The sequence below is a fragment of the Chanos chanos genome, chromosome 10, assembly GCF_902362185.1.
Source record: "Chanos chanos chromosome 10, fChaCha1.1, whole genome shotgun sequence".
Taxonomy (NCBI): domain Eukaryota; kingdom Metazoa; phylum Chordata; class Actinopteri; order Gonorynchiformes; family Chanidae; genus Chanos; species Chanos chanos.
Window position 1 is genome coordinate 382,501 of NC_044504.1, and position 23,714 is coordinate 406,214.

The following is a 23,714-nucleotide window of genomic DNA, read 5'->3' on the forward strand; positions in this document are numbered from 1 at the left end:
AAGTGCAAACCCTCTTTCCACCAGTTGTTTATAAATATTTTCCTGTGCTGAAATGTCGTCATGAATTAGCGTGTTGTCAGATTTGAGACTTAGGCTGTGTTTGTGTTAGAGCAGAATTTTTAGTCTGTAAATTTAGTCCGTGACAGTGACTCTGAAATTGTGCGTGTGCGTGCATGCATGTGTGTGTTTCTTTGTGTGTGTGTGTTTGTGTCTCTGCGTGGGTGTGTGCGTGCATGTGCACATATGCGTGTGTTTCTGTGTGTGTGTGTGTGTGTGTGTGTGTGTGTCTGTGTCTGTTTATAGGTTATGGACTGGATTGAGAACCATGGGGAGGCATTTCTCAGTAAACACACTGGAGTGGGTAAATCTCTCCACCGGGCCAGAGCACTGCAGAAACGACATGATGACTTTGAGGAAGTGGCCCAGGTAAGAGCCCCTCTCCTGGTCACGTTCATTTACACCGACAAACAGCCCTCAACTCAGAGCTTAGTGCACAGCTTGCAGCATTACAACCTTCTGACAGATTCAAATACCCAACACTGTGTCAACCTGTGGCAGCCAGCTGTGATTACAACAGGCAAATACATCTTACAGTATAACACCACCATCTGTGCCTCGCTGTTAACCCACACTAACCAAAATACTGCAACACCCAGTTCTCTGTGTAATACCCAGCTGTACAGGCTATGACACCCAGTTCTCTGTGTAATACCCAGCTGTACAGGCTGTGACACCCAGTTCTCTGTGTAATACCCAGCTGTACAGGCTATGACACCCAGTTCTCTGTGTAATACCCAGCTGTACAGGCTATGACACCCAGTTCTCTGTGTAATACCCAGCTGTACAGGCTATGACATCCAGCTCCATCGTTCGGTCATTATGATGCCCGTCGCCATCAGTTTCATCAGACACTGTGATCCTTAACGCATATGAAGGTCTGCACTCTAACACAGAGCAGACTCGCTGAGTGAACAAAACTCATTAACACAGAGCAGACTCACTGAGTGAACAAGACTCACTAACACAGAGCAGACTCACTGAGTGAACAAAACTCATTAACACAGAGCAGACTCACTGAGTGAACAAGACTCACTAACACAGAGCAGACTCACTGAGTGAACAAAACTCATTAACACAGAGCAGACTCATTGAGAGAGCAACACTGTGTGACGCAGAGAACAGTACTGTGTGACACAGAGAATTATAGCGTGTATTACACTGGTCTGTCACAGGAGTGTGTTGGTGTGAATCACACTGGTCTGTCACGGGAGTGTGTTGGTGTGAATTACACTGGTCTGTCACAGGAATGTGTTGGTGTGAATTACACTGGTCTGTCACGGGAGTGTGTTGGTGTGAATTACACTGGTCTGTCACGGGAGTGTGTTGGTGTGAATTACACTGGTCTGTCACAGGAGTGTGTTGGTGTGAATTACACTGGTCTGTCACAGGAGTGTGCTGGTGTGAATTACACTGGTCTGTCACGGGAGTGTGTTGGTGTGAATTACACTGGTCTGTCACAGGAGTGTGCTGGTGTGAATTACACTGGTCTGTCACGGGAGTGTGTTGGTGTGAATTACACTGGTCTGTCACGGGAGTGTGTTGGTGTGAATTACACTGGTCTGTCACGGGAGTGTGTTGGTGTGAATCACACTGGTCTGTCACAGGAGTGTGCTGGTGTGAATTACACTGGTCTGTCACGGGAGTGTGTTGGTGTGAATTACACTGGTCTGTCACGGGAGTGTGCTGGTGTGAATCACACTGGTCTGTCACAGGAGTGTGCTGGTGTGAATTACACTGGTCTGTCACGGGAGTGTGTTGGTGTGAATCACACTGGTCTGTCACGGGAGTGTGTTGGTGTGAATCACACTGGTCTGTCACGGGAGTGTGCTGGTGTGAATCACACTGGTCTGTCACAGGAGTGTGCTGGTGTGAATCACACTGGTCTGTCACAGGAGTGTGCTGGTGTGAATCACACTGGTCTGACACGGGAGTGTGCTGGTGTGAATCACACTGGTCTGTCACGGGAGTGTGCTGGTGTGAATTACACTGGTCTGGAATCAGTGGACAGGCTGGTGGAGAACGCATGCTGAGGGGAAAGAGCATCTTCAATATTGTGGCTTTTTGTTTCGTGTTCATCGTGAAATATGTTTTTGCTGTTGCTGTTGTTGTTGTTGTTTTCATTTAATAGTTGTGAGCAGCGGCTCAGGCTGGTTCTCACCTCTGGCATTGCCCTTATAGACCTCAGTCTCTCAGCTTTAGTCCTGTTCCCTATGCTAGAGTACAATGATCATGTCTTCTCAATGCATTCAAATGAGATCAGAGTCAAATCCAAGAAGTGAATATACTAAGTAGGCTTATGATCCAGGCAAGGTATGAGATGGGTTTTTCATATTAGACCTTACACTGAGGCAGAAGACGTTAATCTCCTTCAGACATTAGCCCCTGTGTGTAAACCCGTCATAAGCAGAGAAAGGGAATACATATTTAATCATTCCTGTTGGCAAAAGTTCCATGAAGCACATAAAACCCTGTTAATTAAATGGATTATGATATTTTTGGATTAAAATAGAAATGTTTTTTCTTTAAATTAACTGTTCAAAATGAACCGAGAATAATCAGTCTTGTGTGAAGTGTCACAGTTGGTGAGGAGATCCAAACTCTGTGGGCCAATACAGTCTTGGTATGTGACAATGGCTGTATAGCGCTAGCCCCACAGTGGACAGATGGGAGAAAGCGTTGGATGTCCCCTGTGTAGAGTTTAGTCAGTCTTCAATAGGCCAGACTTGGTCAGAGCTGCTTGTGTGCAATTCCCTTTGAGAGACACATTAGAGTTCCATTCCATTCCAGGATCTTCCAGTTCAGTGTTGCCTTGTCGCACCAGATGGCCCATCTAATCATGTGTGATACGAATGGTTTTCAGCTTTTACTGAAGAGGATATTCAGTGAGTTTGTATCAGTGGCTCTTTGCAATTGGGTATGTCTTAAAGTCTCATCCAGTGGAAAAGTGCTATGTTACTTTCTTAAAACCCAATGGGTGCTGGGAAGCACAGACAGTAATGCAGAAAAAATGCTTCTACCCCTGGGAACTTCACTTGAGACTAAGCTAAGAATAGGAGAGACAGATCAGTTATTATCAATCAGATTTAAAACACACACTGCCTTTGTCACAGTCAAGTGGGAAGACTCTGTGTAAGGTGGTGTGCACCAGAACATCTGTCTGCTGGTTTGTCTACAACTGAAGTTTACTGAGCTGAGAGCGTTTTTGTAAGATCTAACCTAGCTTTGTGTGTGTCTCTTTTGGATCAGAACACTTACACCAACGCGGATAAGCTCCTGGAGGCAGCGGAGCAACTGGCCCAGACGGGGGAATGTGACCCAGAGGAGATCTATAAAGCAGCACGACACCTGGAGGTCCGCATCCAGGACTTTGTGAGAAGGGTGGAGCAGAGGAAACTCCTGCTGGACATGTCTGTCTCCTTTCACACACACACCAAAGAGGTAGGGCTGAACAGCAATGCCATCCCCTCTGAGTCACTGGATATTACACTGAACTCTTAGAAGTCTTAGAGATTCCGTCTGGTCTGTAGAATGTCAGTAATCGCCATGGAAACAAGCATTCCAGTCATTCTGAGAGGATCAGAGACAGATTACTGAGGTGTGCCAGCATTCCTCCTTGCAATTAGCACTGCCTGATCTGTACCACGTGTGAGAACCAGCAACTGAGGAGTGTGTTTTTCGCAAGCTGCTCCCCAGCAGTGTGGGCTGTTTGGTCATGGAGATGCCTTCACTGATTGAGGTTTGGTCGTGGACAAACCTTCTTAGTTAGTAAATTAAATATCCAGTATCACATTTCCATGACTGATAGTTTATCAGAGAAAAGGTGATTCCCAGCATTCTGTCCTTTCATGCATCCTTTTGTGCTATCCTCATTAAAAACATTTATTTCAATACTTTGACATTAACCTGAGAATTTAAGTAGTCTAACTGCATTACCCATATAAACACTTTCTTATAATCATCTGAAAACACTCTTGTGCAAGGTCTGATTCACAAAACCTTCTAAGCTTTTAAGCAGATAAATAAAAATTGGGGGGGGGGGGTTTACCGTGGTTACCGTGATAAAGTGTTTTAAACTGCTGAGTGTTCAGCGCGGCAGAGAGCAGGTGATTTCTATCTCTTGCTGAAATGGCACTGATGGAGTGAGGGGGTTAGAGCCAATGGGAGTGCAGTCTGCTGAGGTCATGTTGAGCTAGACAGCCAATCACTGGATGGAGGGTAAGGGTCATTTTGAAAACAGGGGCTCGATCAGGGAGAAGAAGATGGAGGAGGGAACTATGGGATCTTGCTGACAGGTCCTCTTACATGTTTTGGCAGTTTGGTATGAGTACAGCTCTCTGAGCTTGGCCTGTGTGAACAGAGAGCTGAGAGCCAAAAGCAGCCTCACTACTCCCAGTCTCTCAGAACAGTGAGATATGGTCCAGAGGAGGAGGCTGGGAGCCAGCCCCCATGCAAGAACAACAGAGTCCGAATGTCCTGGAACAGATGACTTATGGGGCTGTGTTCTGTCAGAAATGAGTGTTATTAAATCATCTGGTCCTGTATGGTCAACCAAACAGTTTAGTCCACCGGTCCTGTATGGTCAACCAAAGAGTTTAGTCCACCGGTCCTGTATGGTCAACCAAACAGTTTAGTCCACCGGTCCTGTGTGTCTGTGTGTGTGTGTGTGTGTGTGTCTGTATGTATGTGTCTCTGTGTATGTGTCTGTGTGTGTGTGTGTGTGTCTGTATGTATGTGTCTGTGTGTCTGTGTGTGTGTGTGTGTGTGTGTGTGTGTGTGTGTGTGTGTTGAAAACACAGGAAGTGAGAAGGGCAGTCCAGTCCCAATCATAGCTTTGTCCTGCTCCACAGAATCTCCTCATCCACTGAGTAAAGCTGTGCTTTTTGGAAGTTTGACATGATTTCTTGACAGCTAATACAGATTTTGCATGGAGAAATGGGAATAGTACATTTAATTCCCCAAATATATTATAGTGTTGTTTCTAAAATTTCATAACTTACAAACCCCACTGTCTCCTGATCAGTAACTGGCCAATGTGCTGTGTCCTGTTGTCTTTGCATGTATCCTCCACTGATGACTGATCCAGATGCTTTTCAGTCATTTGGCTCTGTTATTACTGTTATACTGATCTCCAGTCGGCCCACTGCAGCACCACCCCTGTCCCTCCATAGTTACAATATTTAGTATAAGACTTGGGAGAAATACACCTGCAAGATCAATATAAAAGTGTTGTCATAACATCAGTCATTATTGATAATTATTTATAACCTGTCCATTTAAAGGTGGTATAATAGTGATGAAAGAAAAGTTTTATTAAGCAGTTTTGTAGCATAATCACCCGGAATTGCGTGTTTGTGTGTATAGGGAAGGCTTTGATAGTCGTTCAGATAGTTGTGTGTGTGTGTGTATTGGGAGGGCTTTGATAGATGTTCAGATAGTTGTGTGTGTGTGTGTGTGTGTGTGTATAGGGAGGGCTTTGATAGTTGTTCAGATAGTTGTGTGTGTGTGTGTGTGTGTGTGTGTGTATAGGGAGGGCTTTGATAGTTGTTCAGATAGTTGTGTGTGTTTGTGTGTATTGGGAGGGCTTTGATAGTCGTTCAGATAGTTGTGTGTGTGTGTGTGTATACCTTGGGCACTGTTGAATGGTTATTTTTCTTGGTGTGGAACATTTTGGAATGAAACTTTTATGCAGTCATGTGTGTGTGTGTGTGTGTGTACATTTTCTTCAGCTGTGGACATGGATGGAGGACTTGCAGAAGGAGTTATTGGAGGAGGTCTGCTGTGACTCCGTGGACTCGGTACAGGAGCTGATTAAACAGTTTCAGCAGCAGCAAACGGCCACACTGGAGGCCACGCTCAACGTCATCAAAGAGGGAGAGGACCTCATCCAGCAGCTCAGGTCATCTGCCTTACATTATGTCCTTATTACTTTGGATAGTCTTCCTCCTTTTATTTAATACTCTTGTCCTTCCATGAAAACAGGATGTTTGGCACTAGTCCGCTGCGCTTTGTGTTTGACTCTGCTTAAGTATTATGTTGAAATGGTGTGATTAATCATGTGAGATGGTTTAGTCATTTTACTTCAGATAAAAATGTGTCCTACATAACTTATTTTTCCTTTTTTCAGAAAATCCAAGTCCATTCAAAAGAGCAGTGAACCTGTTGGTTAGGTGTATTGTTACTTAGGCCAAAGTAGTTTTGTTTTAGTAATAGTTACTCAGTATACATTTAAAATGAATTGGTTAAATTCTGGAGAACTGATGAAGAAAGCAGGCAAACATCACTTGTCTCCAAAGGTTTCAATAAATTCAGTACAACAGTTGGTTATACTTAGACAAAACCTGTCAAATGCAAAAGAGATTTTTTTTATGATTATTTCTATTTTTTTCTCATTCTGTTTTACTTTTCCTTAATTTATTTTCAATTTTTGAAAGAAAAGTCTCTAGTGGGCTACCACATGTTAATGTTTTATATAAGCTGTCCATCATTCATTCCCATGCAGATTCATGATAAAACCAGGAATGTAATATTTGACTCCCGTGTTGGAGAGACAATGCTACAGAGACAGTGAGGACTCAGATGGCAGTGAGGGATGATTTAGGGTCCCAAAGGGGATAGGGGTGATAAATACAACTTCAGGTCATAACCAACGGTGTCACAGGTGATGGCTCTGCTACCCTAACATCATCCTGTGACACACACAGGCTGTCAACATCTGATCCATACAAGTGTGAGGAACACTCACTCATTGAAGTGCTAGGTTATAATGATAGATTTGGTTAACGGCTAAGGCCATGGGGAGTAATTGAGGGCTGGGGTGAGATGATTGACCCTTGTTTGTTCAGGTTGTTCTGATGATGAGCGGACTCTTTCTGTTTGTCTCTCAGGGACTCGGCCATGTCCAGTAATAAAACGCCCCACAGCAGCTCTATTGCCCATATTGAGAGTGTCCTGCAGCAGCTGGATGAGGCACAGGGACAGATGGAGGAACTTTACCATGAACGCAAGATCAAACTGGACATTTTCCTGCAGCTACGGATCTTTGAGCAGTACACCATTGAAGTATGCACGCGCGCGTGTGTGTGTCTGTGTGTGTGTGTCTGTGTGTGTGTGTCTGTGTGTGTGTCTCTGTGTGTCTCTGTGTGTCTCTGTGTGTGTGTGTGTGTGTGTCTGTGTGTGTCTGTGTGTGTGTGTGTCTGTGTGTGTGTGTGTGTGTGTGTGTCTGTGTGTGTGTGTCTGTGTGTGTGTGTGTGAGTGTGTGTGTCTGTGTGTGTGTGTGTGTGTGTGTGTCTGTGTGTGTGTGTGTGTGTGTGTCTGTGTGTGTGTGTGTGTGTGTGCGCGCGCTTGTTTTCATGTGTGCGTGGTATGTAGGAATTGAGAAAGCTCAGGTTGCATGTTTGCTTGAAGGACATGTGGAGGAAAGAATAAGCTCTGCAGAATAAACAGATTATCCAGTTCTTTGGGTTTGACACAGGGCTGTTGGTTGAGTGGCTGATGGTGACACTCTGTGTCATGTAATCTGTCCTGACTCATAGCGTTTTGTCTGAGGACGTCCTCACATAGCCTCAAGTCTGCTCAATCAGAGCCTCATTATTCCATATTCTGAAAAAAGGGAAGAGGCGAGTAATGAGTAAATTAATTACAGAGGCAGACAGTTCAGTCTTAGCCATGCTTAATTACTGCCATTTTCACATCTATAAACAGACACTGACAATGGCATTTATTATGCACAATGAATAAAGTTTTTTCTTTTTTCTTGGGTATGCCTAATGCACACTGGATCAGAGCCAACAGTATCGGCAGTAATGGCTGCTAATTTGTTTGGGCTGAGAAAGGAATTCCTGTGCAAGTCATTTCCTGATCATGAGTTTATCTAATGAGGAGGATGTGACAAGGGCTGACACCTGCCATCATTAGGAACGATGTTTTAGTCACGGCAGAAACCGCAACAATAACAACAGCAGTATTAACAATAATGATGATGATGATCATCATCATCGTAATCCAGATGCATAAAAATAATAAAAAGAAAGAAACGTGGTCCATCCCCTGGGGTGAGCGGTCATTGTGGAAGAAGCGAAAAGCGCTAAGCCCAGGACCAAGCTGACAGACAGTAATGACACTGAAGTGTACTTCTCATGATACTCATGACAGATCAGTTTCCTCAGGCTTTCACCTTTAGGACAACTGATGCCATTGTCATGCCAGTGGTATACAGAGATTCTGGTTAACGGTTCACTGTGAATACTAGACTGAATACTAATATCACTTGGATTTGACCGTAACCTTATTTCGGAACCTGAACCCAGTGAAATTGCAGTTATTCCAAAAAACTCTATTTATAGCTCAGCGCTCTGAACACTGAACCTAGAAATTACCTGGATCACCACATTCAATAAACTAGAAAATAATTTATCACATACTCGCAGAGTAGGAATATGACTGTGCACGTTTATTACAACAATTAAATTTAAACGGCACAGAATGAATCTAATGTTGAATAAATTGTGATTCAGGTGGAATTAAGGCACATCCGCTATACACACACACACACACATACAACAGCATCTAAACTACTCACAAGAAGACAAACAACTAACAGTACACAATACAATATCCCTGTTACCTAAAGTATGTATGAATAAACAACTACGTGAGTACAAAGAGACACGCTTAACCAAAAGAACTATGTGAGTGATGTTCTAGTGGAGTCACTTACACACAAAAAGGGGTTGTGAGGAAGAGAGAGAAAAGGGATGAGGAAGAAGAAGAGCAGGCCCAGCCACGTTCAGGTATGAGAGACCAGAGTTACCGAGGTTGGCAGGAGACTGTGAGCGAGACTTCGTGTCGGTGCCGGGAGAGTCTTTCAGTGCCATGAGACTGGGCTGATTCTTTGCAGAGACAAGCAGGGCAGAACGGATGGACTACGTTACGGTTGACACAACCGGAGCTCAACCGGAGCTCAACCGGAGCTCAACTGGAACTCAAGCTGAACTGCAGCTTAGCTGAACTAGTGGATAGCAGCACGTCAGGCATTTTATCTTCTCCTGTCCTTTTGGGGGTGTCTCTGCCTAGAGGGGATGTGAGGAAATGTTGATTGGACTGGAGACATGGTCCAGTTTCCATTCACAGGGTGAACTAATCGCTGAGGTGATCTGGTGTTCATTGGAACTGTTGAGTTGTCAACTCTAATGTCTGTTAGGTGCTGTGACATTTTGCGTTGTCTCTGAAGGCAGGGGGGCTAGGGCCATGATAAGAGAGACAAGGACAGAGACGGGGAGTGAGAAGAGGGGGGGTGGGAGGAGAGTCTATACAATTTCTAATATAAAAACCAGTAAACTTTTATTTGCCCATGTGATTCAATGTGAAAAGTCCCTCCTGCAATTGCCACCCAACACCATGGTGGATGTAGCAGTCAACTGTCATGCTGTACAGGGCAGGAAAAGGAGGTAACACCAAGCAGTTTATAGAGCCAAAGCTCTCTGGCCCTTGGAGGGAAGGGAAAGAGCGGAGACCCACCTGAACAAACTAGACCAGAATGAGAGATAGAATGCATTTGAAAGGAAGGGTTTTTTTTATTGGCACCTTTTCTGGTTTTACATTGATCTGCATCTGTGCCCATAGCACTGTTCTCTACTGCTGTTCACTCCTTCAACGCCTGCCTTAGCCCATGAGTGTGGGAAGGCTCCAGTGAGATCTGTTCAAATCAATGTAGTGATCTGTTTACCCAGCAGATGATCCAACAGCAGTGGACAAAAAAAATCCAACCTGCATGTCCACCGGCCTTGAAGAAGAGTACTGTGTTTGCAAGTGCTATAAATCAAGTGTTACAAGGATGTCTGTCCCCAGGAATCCATCAAAGACTGACATTCAGTTCCTGAGAGCCAAACCACAGTCCTTTTGCTGAAATGTGTAAACTCACTCAGGCTTGGAGAGCGGGAATTATCAAATCCCAGAGCTGTGTAGAGTACCCAAAGGAGATTCCAGAACCGCCATCCTAGGCCCGTTTCCCTTTAAAACTCAGGTTAGCACAGCTGGAGGACCTTACACTGGTCAAGAATTGCATCACCTGTGAAGACAGGAAAAAGGTACCCCTTCCCTCCAAAGTCATTAATCCCACTGCCTATAAATGAGGCTCTGTTTTACCTGAGTTCGTCAACCTTCAACAGACGTTTTCCCAGGGAGCTTTTTTTATAACAGACAAGCACAACGGCTGTTAGACCTCCTAAAGGAGGCCAGAGGGAACTAGGGTTCACGATAGTGGTAGTCAATGGTAAAATTTCACAATGAAGAAGAGCATTTAGAAGGTATGCTTATGTCTTGGCAAACTCCAGAGCTGTAGGAGTTGGTAGGCCAGAACAAAACTCTATCAGCTCAACCAGTCTCAGCCACTCCAACCCTGTTCTGTATCTGCTGAGCTGGGTGAAGTGGTCCAGTGAATATTGAGGGTGTGGGGACAGTAAGGAAAATGGACTCCAGTCCCATTTCCATGGTTCTTAAAGTGAATGGCAGTCTATGGGCCTCACTCACCAATCGTTCTTAAGAAGAAATTTCTTCTTTAAACCCACTTAAACAGTTTTCATGAAGATTCTGACATTCGCCAAGGTTTTCTTATTTTGGATTTGTTCTTATGTAAGAACAGAATCTACCACACTCGAGCACACTTACGCACATTTGAGTGCTGACACATTTGAGCAAAATAACTGTTTATTGCGTTTTCTCTAATTCTACAGTTGTATAATATTATAGAATTTAAATTACAATAAAATTTTTATCATTTATCATTTTTTAAATATTTTCATTATTTTACAATGTATAATGGTCTTTTAAAATAAATAAACACTACACTAATACTTCATATAACACTCCAGAATGTAGTGCATATTTATTCATACTTCTGTACAATGAACAAAAAGAGCAATATGAGAATATAACAGTTGATGGAGACTGTGATAAGTGAGCAGTAGTTTTACATACACTACTTATGGGTTTTCCCATCTGAAACCAGACAGGTTGTAAAGCAGGTGTGTGAGAATCAGTCAGTTTTACTTTTAAACATGTGGATAAATATTAAAATACCTGGACAGAGCAGACACAGCCATTGTAGCCTTCGCTCCTGTCTGCTACTGTACACACATTTGCATTGAACCATTAAAGCCACTGTAGCCTTCGCTCCTGTCTGCTACTGTACACGCGTTACATTGAACCATTAAAGTTACTGTAGCCTTCGCTCCTGTCTGCTACTGTACACGCGTTACATTGAACCATTAAAGTTACTGTAGCCTTCGCTCCTGTCTGCTACTGTACACGTGTGTTACACTGAACCATTAAAGCCACTGTAGCCTTCGCTCCTGTCTGCTACTGTACACGCGTTGCATTGAACCATTAAAGCCACTGTAGCCTTCACTCCTGTCTGCTACTGTACACACGTTACACTGAACCATTAAAGTTACTGTAGCCTTCGCTCCTGTCTGCTACTGTACACACATTGCACTGAACCATTAAAGTTAGTGTAGCCTTCGCTCCTGTCTGCTACTGTACACACATTGCACTGAACCATTAAAGCCACTGTAGCCTTCTCTCCTGTCTGCTACTGTACACGCGTTACACTGAACCATTAAAGTTACTGTAGCCTTCGCTCCTGTCTGCTACTGTACACACATTGCACTGAACCATTAAAGTTAGTGTAGCCTTCGCTCCTGTCTGCTACTGTACACACATTGCACTGAACCATTAAAGCCACTGTAGCCTTCTCTCCTGTCTGCTACTGTACACGCGTTACACTGAACCATTAAAGTTACTGTAGCCTTCGCTCCTGTCTGCTACTGTACACACATTGCACTGAACCATTAAAGCCACTGTAGCCTTCTCTCCTGTCTGCTACTGTACACGCGTTACACTGAACCATTAAAGCCACTGTAGCCTTCGCTCCTGTCTGCTACTGTACACGCGTTGCACTGAACCATTAAAGCGGGAGCAGAGGTGATGGCTCAAGCTACTTGTTGATTGTTGTGAGAAATAAAGTCGCAGTTTAGCAAACTTTTTTTTTAATGTGGCTGAAACGGGCTTCCATAGATTTCTGTGTGTGCACACGGTCCTGCAGTCTCATGCCCTTTTATGGGCATTGGCAGGGCATTTACCTTTGCTAATTAGGAACGACTGGCACACGCTGTCAGTTTATGAGGACAATGGGATTTATCATTATAAGAACAAAGGCACAAACAATTCCACATTATGAATCTGATGTACACTTTTTCTTTCAAATTTAAGAAAAAAAAATTATAAAGATATTGGTGAAAGAGGCCCTATGTTTTGGGATGACATCAGGGGCTTGAGTGAACTGCTCCCCCCAGAATGAAATTTTATTATGGAAGAAGCTGAACACCTCTGATATACAATTGATTGAAGGAAACATTGAACCACAGGAGTGAAAAGAGTAAGCCATACAACAGGAAACAACCAGAACCTGATTTTTAATAATCAGTCAGTATTCTGTATTGTTACTGTATTTTTTTTTTAGTTTACATTTTAAAATACCACAGAATTGTCCTGTACGAAAGCAGTGATGAGTCCTGAGGTGTTGTAGGGTGCTGCAGGTGAACTTGTCTTCCTGAGCCTCAGAACACATGCTGCCTGTTGCACTATTGGTTGGGGCCTATGGCTTTCTCTCTGTTGTGTCTGGCTGGACCATTATTATTGAACAAATAATTGAAACCTTTATTCACATGCTATGGTGTGATTGCGATTTTCTTGCTAAACATGATTGAGATAGTAAGTTACAGCAGAATGGTGTGTAGATCTCAAGACTGACAACCAACCAGTATTTTCTTTGATCTCAGTGTAAAAACATTTTTACAGCCAAGCATATTGAAATGAATTTAAGAACAACCTCTCTTTACTTTGTCATTAGGTAATATTGTTTTAAAGAGATCCATGCACAAATATCTATTGGAGAATGAAGATGGCATTCTTCTTTGACCACATCAGATTTTTGGTGGAAATTTAATTGCATAGACTTGGTAACAAGTAACTACGAGGCAATTTAAGGTTTTGTTAGAAAATCTACATAGATGGGTAGTATTTGCTGGCAAAATTAGCATTCATTTCAAATCTTGCAGTTGAGGATATTTGTATGTGTTGGAGGCAAACTGCACCAGATTTTGAGGTAGCCTTAAGCAGTGTTTGTAGTGAATATAAGACTGTTGTTGGCCTTATAACACATCTCTGTTTTGTGCTCATGTGCTGTTTGTAGGTGACAGCGGAGCTGGATGCGTGGAATGAGGACCTGATAAGACAGGTGAATGAGTTTAATGCGGAGGAGTCCAGTTTGGCAGAGCAGAGATTACAGAGACATGCCGAACGCAAACTCGCCATGAGCGGCATGACGTTTGAGGTCCTGCAGCAGGGACAAGACCTCCACCAGTACATCATGGAAGTCCAGGCCTCAGGTGAGAGAGAAAGAGTGTACGAGAGAGAGACATGAATGATTAGGGCATCAGTAAAAGAGGGTTGTCGGTTCTCTTGATATCTGCCCTACTCTCATGCTGAGATACGTGTGACACAGGGAGAAGGATCTCACCCTCGCCCATACACCCTCAGACTGAACACCCTCAGACTGAACACACTCAGACTGAACACCCTCAGACTGAACACCCTCGCCCATACACCCTCAGACTGAACACACTCAGACTGAACACCCTCGCCCATACACCCTCAGACTGAACACCCTCAGACTGAACACACTCAGACTGAACACCCTCGCCCATACACCCTCAGACTGAACACCCTCAGACTGAACACACTCAGACTGAACACCCTCACCCATACACCCTCAGACTGAACACACTCAGACTGAACACCCTCACCCATACACCCTCAGACTGAACACACTCAGACATACACCCTCAGACTGAACACACTCAGACTGAACACCCTCGCCCATACGCCCTCAGACTGAACACCCTCATACTGAACACATTCAGACTGAACACACTCAGACTGAACACCCTCGCCCATACACCCTCAGACTGAACACACTCAGACTGAACACACTCAGACATACACCCTCAGACTGAACACCCTCAGACTGAACACCCTCAGACTGAACACACTCTCACATAACACACTCACACATACACCCTCAGACTGAACACGCTAAAACATAACACCCTCACACATACACCCTCAGACTGAACACAGTCACACATAACACCCTCACCCATACACCCTCAGACTGAACACACTCAGACTGAACACCCTCACCCATACACCCTCAGACTGAACACACTCAGACATACACCCTCAGACTGAACACACTCAGACTGAACACCCTCGCCCATACGCCCTCAGACTGAACACCCTCATACTGAACACATTCAGACTGAACACACTCAGACTGAACACCCTCGCCCATACACCCTCGCCCATACACCCTCAGACTGAACACACTCAGACTGAACACACTCAGACATACACCCTCAGACTGAACACCCTCAGACTGAACACACTCTCACATAACACACTCACACATACACCCTCAGACTGAACACGCTAAAACATAACACCCTCACACATACACCCTCAGACTGAACACACTAAAACATAACACCCTCACCCATACACCCTCAGACTGAACACACTAAAACATAACACCCTCACACATACACCCTCAGACTGAACACCCTCAGACTGAACACACTCAGACTGAACACCCTCGCCCATACACCCTCAGACTGAACACCCTCAGACTGAACACACTCAGACTGAACACCCTCGCCCATACACCCTCAGACTGAACACCCTCAGACTGAACACACTCAGACTGAACACCCTCACCCATACACCCTCAGACTGAACACACTCAGACTGAACACCCTCACCCATACACCCTCAGACTGAACACACTCAGACATACACCCTCAGACTGAACACACTCAGACTGAACACCCTCGCCCATACGCCCTCAGACTGAACACCCTCATACTGAACACATTCAGACTGAACACACTCAGACTGAACACCCTCGCCCATACACCCTCAGACTGAACACACTCAGACTGAACACACTCAGACATACACCCTCAGACTGAACACCCTCAGACTGAACACACTCTCACATAACACACTCACACATACACCCTCAGACTGAACACGCTAAAACATAACACCCTCACACATACACCCTCAGACTGAACACAGTCACACATAACACCCTCACCCATACACCCTCAGACTGAACACAGTCACACATAACACCCTCACCCATACACCCTCAGACTGAACACAGTCACACACAACACCCTCACCCATACACCCTCAGACTGAACACGCTAAAACATAACACCCTCACCCATACACCCTCAGACTGAACACACTAAAACATAACACCCTCACCCATACACCCTCAGACTGAACACAGTCACACATAACACCCTCACCCATACACCCTCAGACTGAACACAGTCACACATAACACCCTCACCCATACACCCTCAGACTGAACACCCTCAGACTGAACACGCTAAAACATAACACCCTCACACATACACCCTCAGACTGAACACGCTAAAACATAACACCCTCACCCATACACCCTCAGACTGAACACACTAAAACATAACACCCTCACCCATACACCCTCAGACTGAACACAGTCACACATAACACCCTCACCCATACACCCTCAGACTGAACACCCTCAGACTGAACACGCTAAAACATAACACCCTCACCCATACACCCTCAGACTGAACACAGTCACACATAACACCCTCACCCATACACCCTCAGACTGAACACCCTCAGACTGAACACGCTAAAACATAACACCCTCACCCATACACCCTCAGACTGAACACAGTCACACACAACACCCTCACCCATACACCCTCAGACTGAACATGTTAAAATAGATTTGATATATGACGGGGTAGATTTGATATATGACGGGGTAGATTTGATATATGACGGGGTAGATTTGATATATGACGGGGTAGATTTGATATATGACAGGGCAGATTTGATATATGACGGGGTAGATTTGATATATGATGGGGTAGATTTGATAGATGACAGGGTAGATTTGATATATGACGGGGTAGATTTGATACATGATGGGGTAGATTTGATAGATGACGGGGTAGATTTGATAGATGACGGGGCAGATTTGATATATGACGGGGTAGATTTGATATATGACGGGGTAGATTTGATATATGACGGAGCAGATTTGATATATGACGGGGTAGATTTGATATATGACAGGGTAGATTTGATAAATGACAGGGCAGATTTGATATATGACGGGGTAGATTTGATATATGATGGGGTAGATTTGATAGATGACGAGGCAGATTTGATAGATGACGGGGTAGATTTGATATATGACGGGGTAGATTTGATATATGACGGGGTAGACTTGATATATGATGGGGTAGATTTGATATATGATGGGGTAGATTTGATATATGACAGGGTAGATGTGATATATGACGGGGTAGATGTGATATATGACGGGTAGATTTGATACATGACGGGGTAGATTTGATATATGACGGGGTAGATTTGATATATGACGGGGCAGATTTGATATATGACGGGGTAGATTTGATATATGATGGGGTAGATTTGATAGATGACAGGGCAGATTTGATATATGATGGGGTAGATTTGATCCATGATGGGGTAGATTTGATAGATGACGGGGTAGATTTGATAGATGACGGGGCAGATTTGATATATGACGGGGCAGATTTGATAGATGACAGGGTAGATTTGATATATGACGGGATAGATGTGATATATGATGGGGTAGATTTGATATATGACAGGGCAGATTTGATATATGATGGGGTAGATTTGATAGATGACAGGGCAGATTTGATCTATGACGGGGTAGATTTGATATATGATGGGGTAGATTTGATAAATGACAGGGCAGATTTGATATATGACGGGGCAGATTTGATAGATGACAGGGTAGATTTGATATATGACGGGGTAGATGTGATATATGATGGGGTAGATTTGATATATGACAGGGCAGATTTGATATATGATGGGGTAGATTTGATAGATGACAGGGCAGATTTGATCTATGACGGGGTAGATGTGATATATGATGGGGTAGATTTGATAGATGACGGGGCAGATTTGATATATGACGAGGCAGATTTGATATATGACGGGGTAGATTTGATATATGACGGGGTAGATGTGATATATGATGGGGTACATTTGATATATGACGGGGCAGATTTGATATATGATGGGGTAGACTTGATATATGATGGGGTAGATTTGATATATGATGGGGTAGATTTGATATATGACAGGGTGGATGTGATATATGACGGGGTAGATGTGATATATGACGGGGTAGATTTGATATATGACGGGGCAGATTTGATATATGACGGGGTAGATTTGATATATGACGGGGTAGATTTGATATATGAAGGGGCAGATGTGATATATGACAGGGCAGATTTGATATATGACGGGGTAGATTTGATATATGACGGGGCAGATTTGATATATGATGGGGTAGATTTGATATATGATGGGGTAGATTTGATAGATGACGGGGTAGATTTGATATATGACAGGGTAGATTTGATATATGACGGGGTAGATTTGATGTATGAAGGGGCAGATGTGATATATGACAGGGCAGATTTGATATATGACGGGGTAGATTTGATATATGACGGGGTAGATTTGATATATGACGGGGCAGATTTGATATATGACGGGGTAGATTTGATACATGATGGGGTAGATTTGATATATGACGGGGTAGATTTGATATATGACGGGGTAGATTTGATATATGACGGGGCAGATTTGATATATGACAGGGTAGATTTGATATATGATGGGGTAGATTTGATATATGATGGGGTAGATGTGATATATGATGGGGTAGATTTGATGCTGATGTTCTTAAAGGCTAAATGTCTTGCTTTATACACTCTACTACACTGTAGAAATATTAAATAGTTTATGTCCGTGTTCTGTTGTAGCATTTATAAAATGTATGCGTTTGTTTACTCATTTATCTATTTATGTAGCCTTTGTATCATTCTGTTGTATTATTGTTTGTTTGTTTGCTATGTTTATGGTGTCACAGAATCTTAATCTTACGATCCTTATGGTAACTGTCATCGGGATTATCTACATTGTTCGTGCTACGCTATGCATCTATCTTGGAATAAATACCACATTACACAATAAGATATACTGTTACTTTATGTATCTATGGCGATTAGATTTGTATTGTAAATAGTAAATATGTTGCTGTGGTAGACATTTTTTTTTTTGCACAGTATAGACCTAGTTATTGTTAATACATAACATGACACACTCAAAACATAAGGCATGCTGGCCTGGGAGGTATTCCAAGCACGTGGTTTAGTAAATGACCCAGCTAAATTAACTCAGAGTAAACTGTAAACCTCTCAGTAGAAGAATCGTATGGCTTTGTTTTGCTATTAGAATGAAGCCATAGGGCTCTTCTGTTAGGAGGTTTACTACTTACTCTGAGTTAACTTAGTCAGGTTAGTCACTTAACCACATGCTCCAAATACCCCCCTGGGCTTGAACTTTGACCCTGCCACCAACACTAGACGTTCAGTAGTAATTCAGTGTAGTTAGTATTGTGCCACCTAGTGGACATGAGGTGAGGCCAGTTCTCTTTGTGCACTGCTCTGGAGGTCTTTATTTTGCTGGGTAAGTGATTATTTTAGGTGATAATGTTCATGTTTGTGGGGTGATTGTTGTGGAGGATGAATTGATTTTATTTATTTTGTTCAGACAGTTCATTTGAAGGGGACAGTGCACAGTACATTGATGGCATAATGGTAATGGTTCATTATAAATTTAAGGTGTTTTATTGTTGATTGTGTATTGAGATGATGAAAATGAGAATTTGGTCATTTGTGAGGTAATATTGATGCTCATGTGTGGAGCCCTCGTATGTCAGACGTTGAACTGAGGTGAATTGCGGGATGTTTTATCTGAGAGACAATGTCAGTGTTTATTTGAAGTGTTTTGTGTGTTTTAAGGTATTGAATTGACAGGAGAGAAGGAGATGGATTTGGCCATGCAGGTACAGGAGCTACTGGAGTTTCTTCATGAGAAACAGCATGAGCTGGATGTCAGTGCTGACCAGACCCAGAAACGACTGGAACAGTGCTTACAACTGCGTCACCTACAGGCAGAAGTCAAACAGGTGGGCAGAATGGTGCACGCACACACACACACACACACACTCACACATAAAACACACACTCACACACACACTCTGTGCATGTCTGAATAAATTGGACTGAACCGTTGAACTCTGACTGTGGGTAAGGTGGAGAAAAAGTTCAGTTCCATCATTTTTCTCTGTGTGAGGATTCACATGATGTTTGATATGGATATGGAAATTATGTCACTGCCCTAAGCCTGACTGTTTTCACAGCTGATTAACATGACTTCATACAATATCACGTTATTTAGCAGCTTTTGTTTATTACAATTACAAACTTTTTAAAAAGTAATTGGAGATGTTTGATGATAAAATCATAGCATAGGTAACTCCCCTGTTAGTGCACGTGAGTTCCTGTTGAGTCATTCTAGACTGGCTTCATTCTTTTACGCCCCAACCAAACGGTGGGTGGGATCATTAGCCAGACACTCACCAAATGAAGTCTGAACTCTTCCTTTAGCAGATTATCAGAATCAGCGGAGAGAAACACGGGCAGACACAGAGTTCTGGTGCAGCATTTCTCCTGTGTTTCTGCTGTGTCAGTCTCTGCCTGACAGGCGGTCACCAGGGAAGGGCAGTAAAGTGGTTCCTCTAATGGAGAGAGATGTGAGAGATGAGGTTTAATAGTGCTGTTAGAGGGGAATGTCTGGAGTGCTATCTGAAGGAGGCCGCAGGGATTCCCCCCAGTCAATGTGGCCACTGTTGTTTTTGCCAACGTTCATGGATTTAGTTTTAGTCTTAGCTTTTAGACTAAATCATATTAATGTTTCTGTTACATTCTTGTCATTTTGTATTTAGCAGTTTCAGTCAAAGCAAATGACTAAAGTCAAATTTAGTCATGTATCTGTTTGAGTTTTATTTTAGTCTCCTATGGGAGAGAGTGGTGCACACGGCCTTCAAGCATTTCTTATGTGAGCGTTATTTAATTTAACCAGATCTACTGACCTTTGTATGACCTGTGTATGTAAAAGCAATCATATTTGTTGTATTTTGCATTTTAGATATTTGTTAGGCATCAACAAAGGGTGTAAAGATGTTCCAAAATATTTCATATTTTAACCATTTTTATCAGAACAAAACTAAATGAATTAGTTATTTTCATCACAAAATGTGTCAGAATATATGCCCTGCACAGAAATAAATATTGACTGCCACTCAATGTGGCACTATGAAATATGAAACAAAATAAGGCATTTGAGTATGAACTCCATATGAAAATTCAGATATTTGTATTGGTGATGTTTTGTACGATTCTCTTCACTGAATTGACTGGGTTCAAACTCAGTGAGAGCTTTATTCATAAACCCATTCCTGTGTGTGTGTGTGTGTGTGTGTCTGTGTCTGTGTGTGTGTGTGTGTGTGTGTGTGTCTGTATATGTGTGTGTGTGTATGTTAGGTGCTGAGCTGGATTCGTAACGGTGAGTCAATGCTCAGTGCCAGTATGGTGAATGCCAGTTCACTTTCAGAGGCAGAGCAGATGCAGAGAGAGCATGAGCAGTTCCAGCTGGCCATCGAGGTAAGGACCACACCTCACTGCCACGCCCACTCATCACTCTGCCTCGCCCGTGGTCAGACTGCCCCACCCTTAGTCAAACTGCCCCACCCATAGTCAAACTGCCCCACCCATAGTCAAAATGCCCCACCCATTGTCAAACTGTCCCATCCATAGTCAAACTGCCCCACCCATAGTCAAACTGCCCCATCCACAGACACACTGTTCCTCCCAACAACCACACTAATGTACCTGCCTACCAACCCCCCCAAACCAGACTAACGAATCCACCCAAACTAGCAGTCAAGACCAATACAGACAGATCAGAGAGGGCATGTCCGACTGACTGGGACACCGTCATCCTTAGACAGAGCACTGGATTTCCTATCTGCCTGGAGAGCCTCACCTTTGCTCCACTCTGCTCTGGAATCCATTTGGCAGGATGAAAATAAAGGATCTTTAAGAAGCTATTGGCTGACTTTTATTAAATCACTGTACAGGATGTTGTTGAGGTTCTCCTTACGTAATCATAATTCTTCCTTCCTCTCGGAAAAAAAATCGGTTTATATTTACCCTGAAATCCAGCCCCTGCCGCCAGCCTCCGCGCGCCTGAATCAGCCTCCGAATAGAAACTCCTCTACGACTCCCCTCTCTCTGATTATACGCTAAACAGACGTTGCAGTCACTCGTAATTTTCATTTTTATGTACAGTAATTCAGGTAGTAATTCATGTTCATGGCAGACCTGAAGATTCCTGTTAGAAACATGTCTGTGTGTGTTTGTTTTTTTTCTTTACCATTCCTATTTAAAGCCGATTACTATAAATCACAGCAGAATTGGCAAAGGTTTTGTGTGGAGGTGGTTACTTCTGGGCTGAGTTTGCTTGTAAACATGTATGTGTCTGTCAAACGAGATTTACGTTTTCGACTGTGATGGAGGAGCCAGCAGTCAGAGCGGCCCCGGGTTTGACCCCACATCACCTAAATCAGTCACTCTGAAGGACAGAGAGAGAGAGAGAGAGAGAGAAAGAGAAAGAGAGAGTGGGGGGGGGGGGTAGTTTCCAGATTCCGAGTTTATATTGATTAGTAATGTTTCTTTGAGGAGAAGGACAAGGATGGTTATATTTGTTTTTATTTTGTGTGTGTGTGTGTGTGTGTGTGTGTTTTCCGCTGTAGATTTTAGACTTTCTGTTAGACCACAGAATGCAGATTGGTAGTAAAATCATGAAGTCATGAAGTGTCAAATCATTACCAGTGTTGTTGGCTCTGAATTTAGAACATGTTATGAGTATTTTGTGTCAGGCTTGTTATATTTAGTGTATGAACACATTTCCAAACTTTCCTAATAATTATGAGTAAAACATTTTTGTGTGTGTCTCTCTCTCTCTCTCTCTCTCTCTCTCTCTCTCTCTCTCTCTCTCTCTCTCTCTAGTCCCTGTTTCATGCTAACTCACTGCAGAAGACTCATCAGAGTGCATTGCAGGTCCAGCAGAAAGCAGAGGTGATGTTACAGGGTGGGCACTATGACCCTGAGGCTATCCGTGCCTGTGCAGAGAAGGTGGCTGTGCACTGGCAGCAGCTCATGTTGAAGATGGAGGACAGGCTGAAGCTGGTTAATGCTTCTGTGGCCTTTTATAAGACCTCTGAACAGGTGAAGTGGACAACAGTGCCCTCTACTGAGCACACAGCAAACATCTCCCAGGCCAGCTTCAGTTAAGCCAAACCACAAGGACTAATCTTTTCCAAACAGACCAAGGACAGCATGTTAAATGCTTAATAGCTTAGACCTGGATATGAGGAGTTCGTAGTAATGCACAGAGAAGTTAGGTTCCAGCTTTGAGGCAAAAAGATGCATCCAGTGCCAAGGATAAAATGCAAAACTTGTCCTGTTATATGGATAAGAACGTCTTCAGTAAGAGCCTAATAACAGTCTATTTGTAGATCCAGAATGTTTCGCTTGCAAGTCACAGAACACAGTAATCCAGCTCTGCTTCCTCCAGACTCTGTCTGGGGCAAATGAGTCAGTTTCATATCTCTTTTCTAGGGTTTTTCCTAGATCTTCTCCTAGGCTGAATCAGAACGCTTGTCTGACTCTGGGAGTGAATAGAGTAGCATTCATCACATTGCTGCAGTTTCTGGGGCAGCACGGAGCTTTGCCCTGGGTTGTTAATGCTCTGGATGTTTTGTCACTGTAGGCTGCATGACTTCTTCTGTAAATCTGATTAGAGGAACCACATATGCAGAGGAATGTGTAATAATGTGACTCAGTAGCTATAGCCTTACAGGACTATGACAGTCTATAGACTGACAACATGAAAACAGTAGACAAAATGGACAGGAAATACGAAACAAGTCAAAATGAAATTGTTTGTTACACACACACAGCAACACCTCTTCCACACAGCAGACATGAACAGGAACACAGAACAGCTTTGGAGAACACACACAAATTGGAACAGGGTCAGAGAGCACACACACACACAGGTTGGAACAGGGATGGGAGCCAGGTTCAGAGAACACGCACATTGGAACAGGGACCAAGGCCTGAAACAATGCACTGAAGAGAAGATATACATTACCGGTATGAGAGAGAGAGGGAGAGAGACAGAGAGGGAGAGAGACAGAGAGGGAGAGAGACAGAGAGAGAGAGAGAGAGAGAGAGAGAGAGACAGAGAGAGAGAGAGAGAGAGAGAGAGAGAGACAGAGAGAGAGAGAGAGAGAGACAGAGAAACAGAGAGACAGAGAGAGAGAGAGACAGAGAGACAGAGAGAGAGAGAGACAGAGAGAGACAGAGAGAGAGAGAGAGAGACAGAGAGAGACAGAGAGAGAGAGAGACAGAGAGAGAGAGACAGAGAGAGAGAGAGAGACAGAGAGAGAGAGACAGAGAGAGAGGGAGAGAGAGATGATAGTAACG

The 23,714-nt window shown here is 43.5% G+C and overlaps 1 protein-coding gene across 3 annotated transcripts in view; it reads left to right on the forward strand.

Moving 5' to 3' along the window:
* Positions 1 to 23,714, forward strand: part of kalrna (kalirin RhoGEF kinase a) — a 185,556-nt gene that overhangs the window by 96,014 nt on the left and 65,828 nt on the right. For all 3 annotated transcript variants that reach the window (XM_030787300.1, XM_030787301.1, XM_030787303.1), the window contains exons 11-18: positions 304 to 426; positions 3,307 to 3,498; positions 5,787 to 5,956; positions 6,945 to 7,119; positions 13,310 to 13,505; positions 19,122 to 19,288; positions 20,706 to 20,825; positions 22,233 to 22,451. In XM_030787300.1, the coding sequence (XP_030643160.1) occupies positions 304 to 426; positions 3,307 to 3,498; positions 5,787 to 5,956; positions 6,945 to 7,119; positions 13,310 to 13,505; positions 19,122 to 19,288; positions 20,706 to 20,825; positions 22,233 to 22,451 (1,362 nt within the window). The remainder of the gene's footprint in view (positions 1 to 303; positions 427 to 3,306; positions 3,499 to 5,786; positions 5,957 to 6,944; positions 7,120 to 13,309; positions 13,506 to 19,121; positions 19,289 to 20,705; positions 20,826 to 22,232; positions 22,452 to 23,714) is intronic.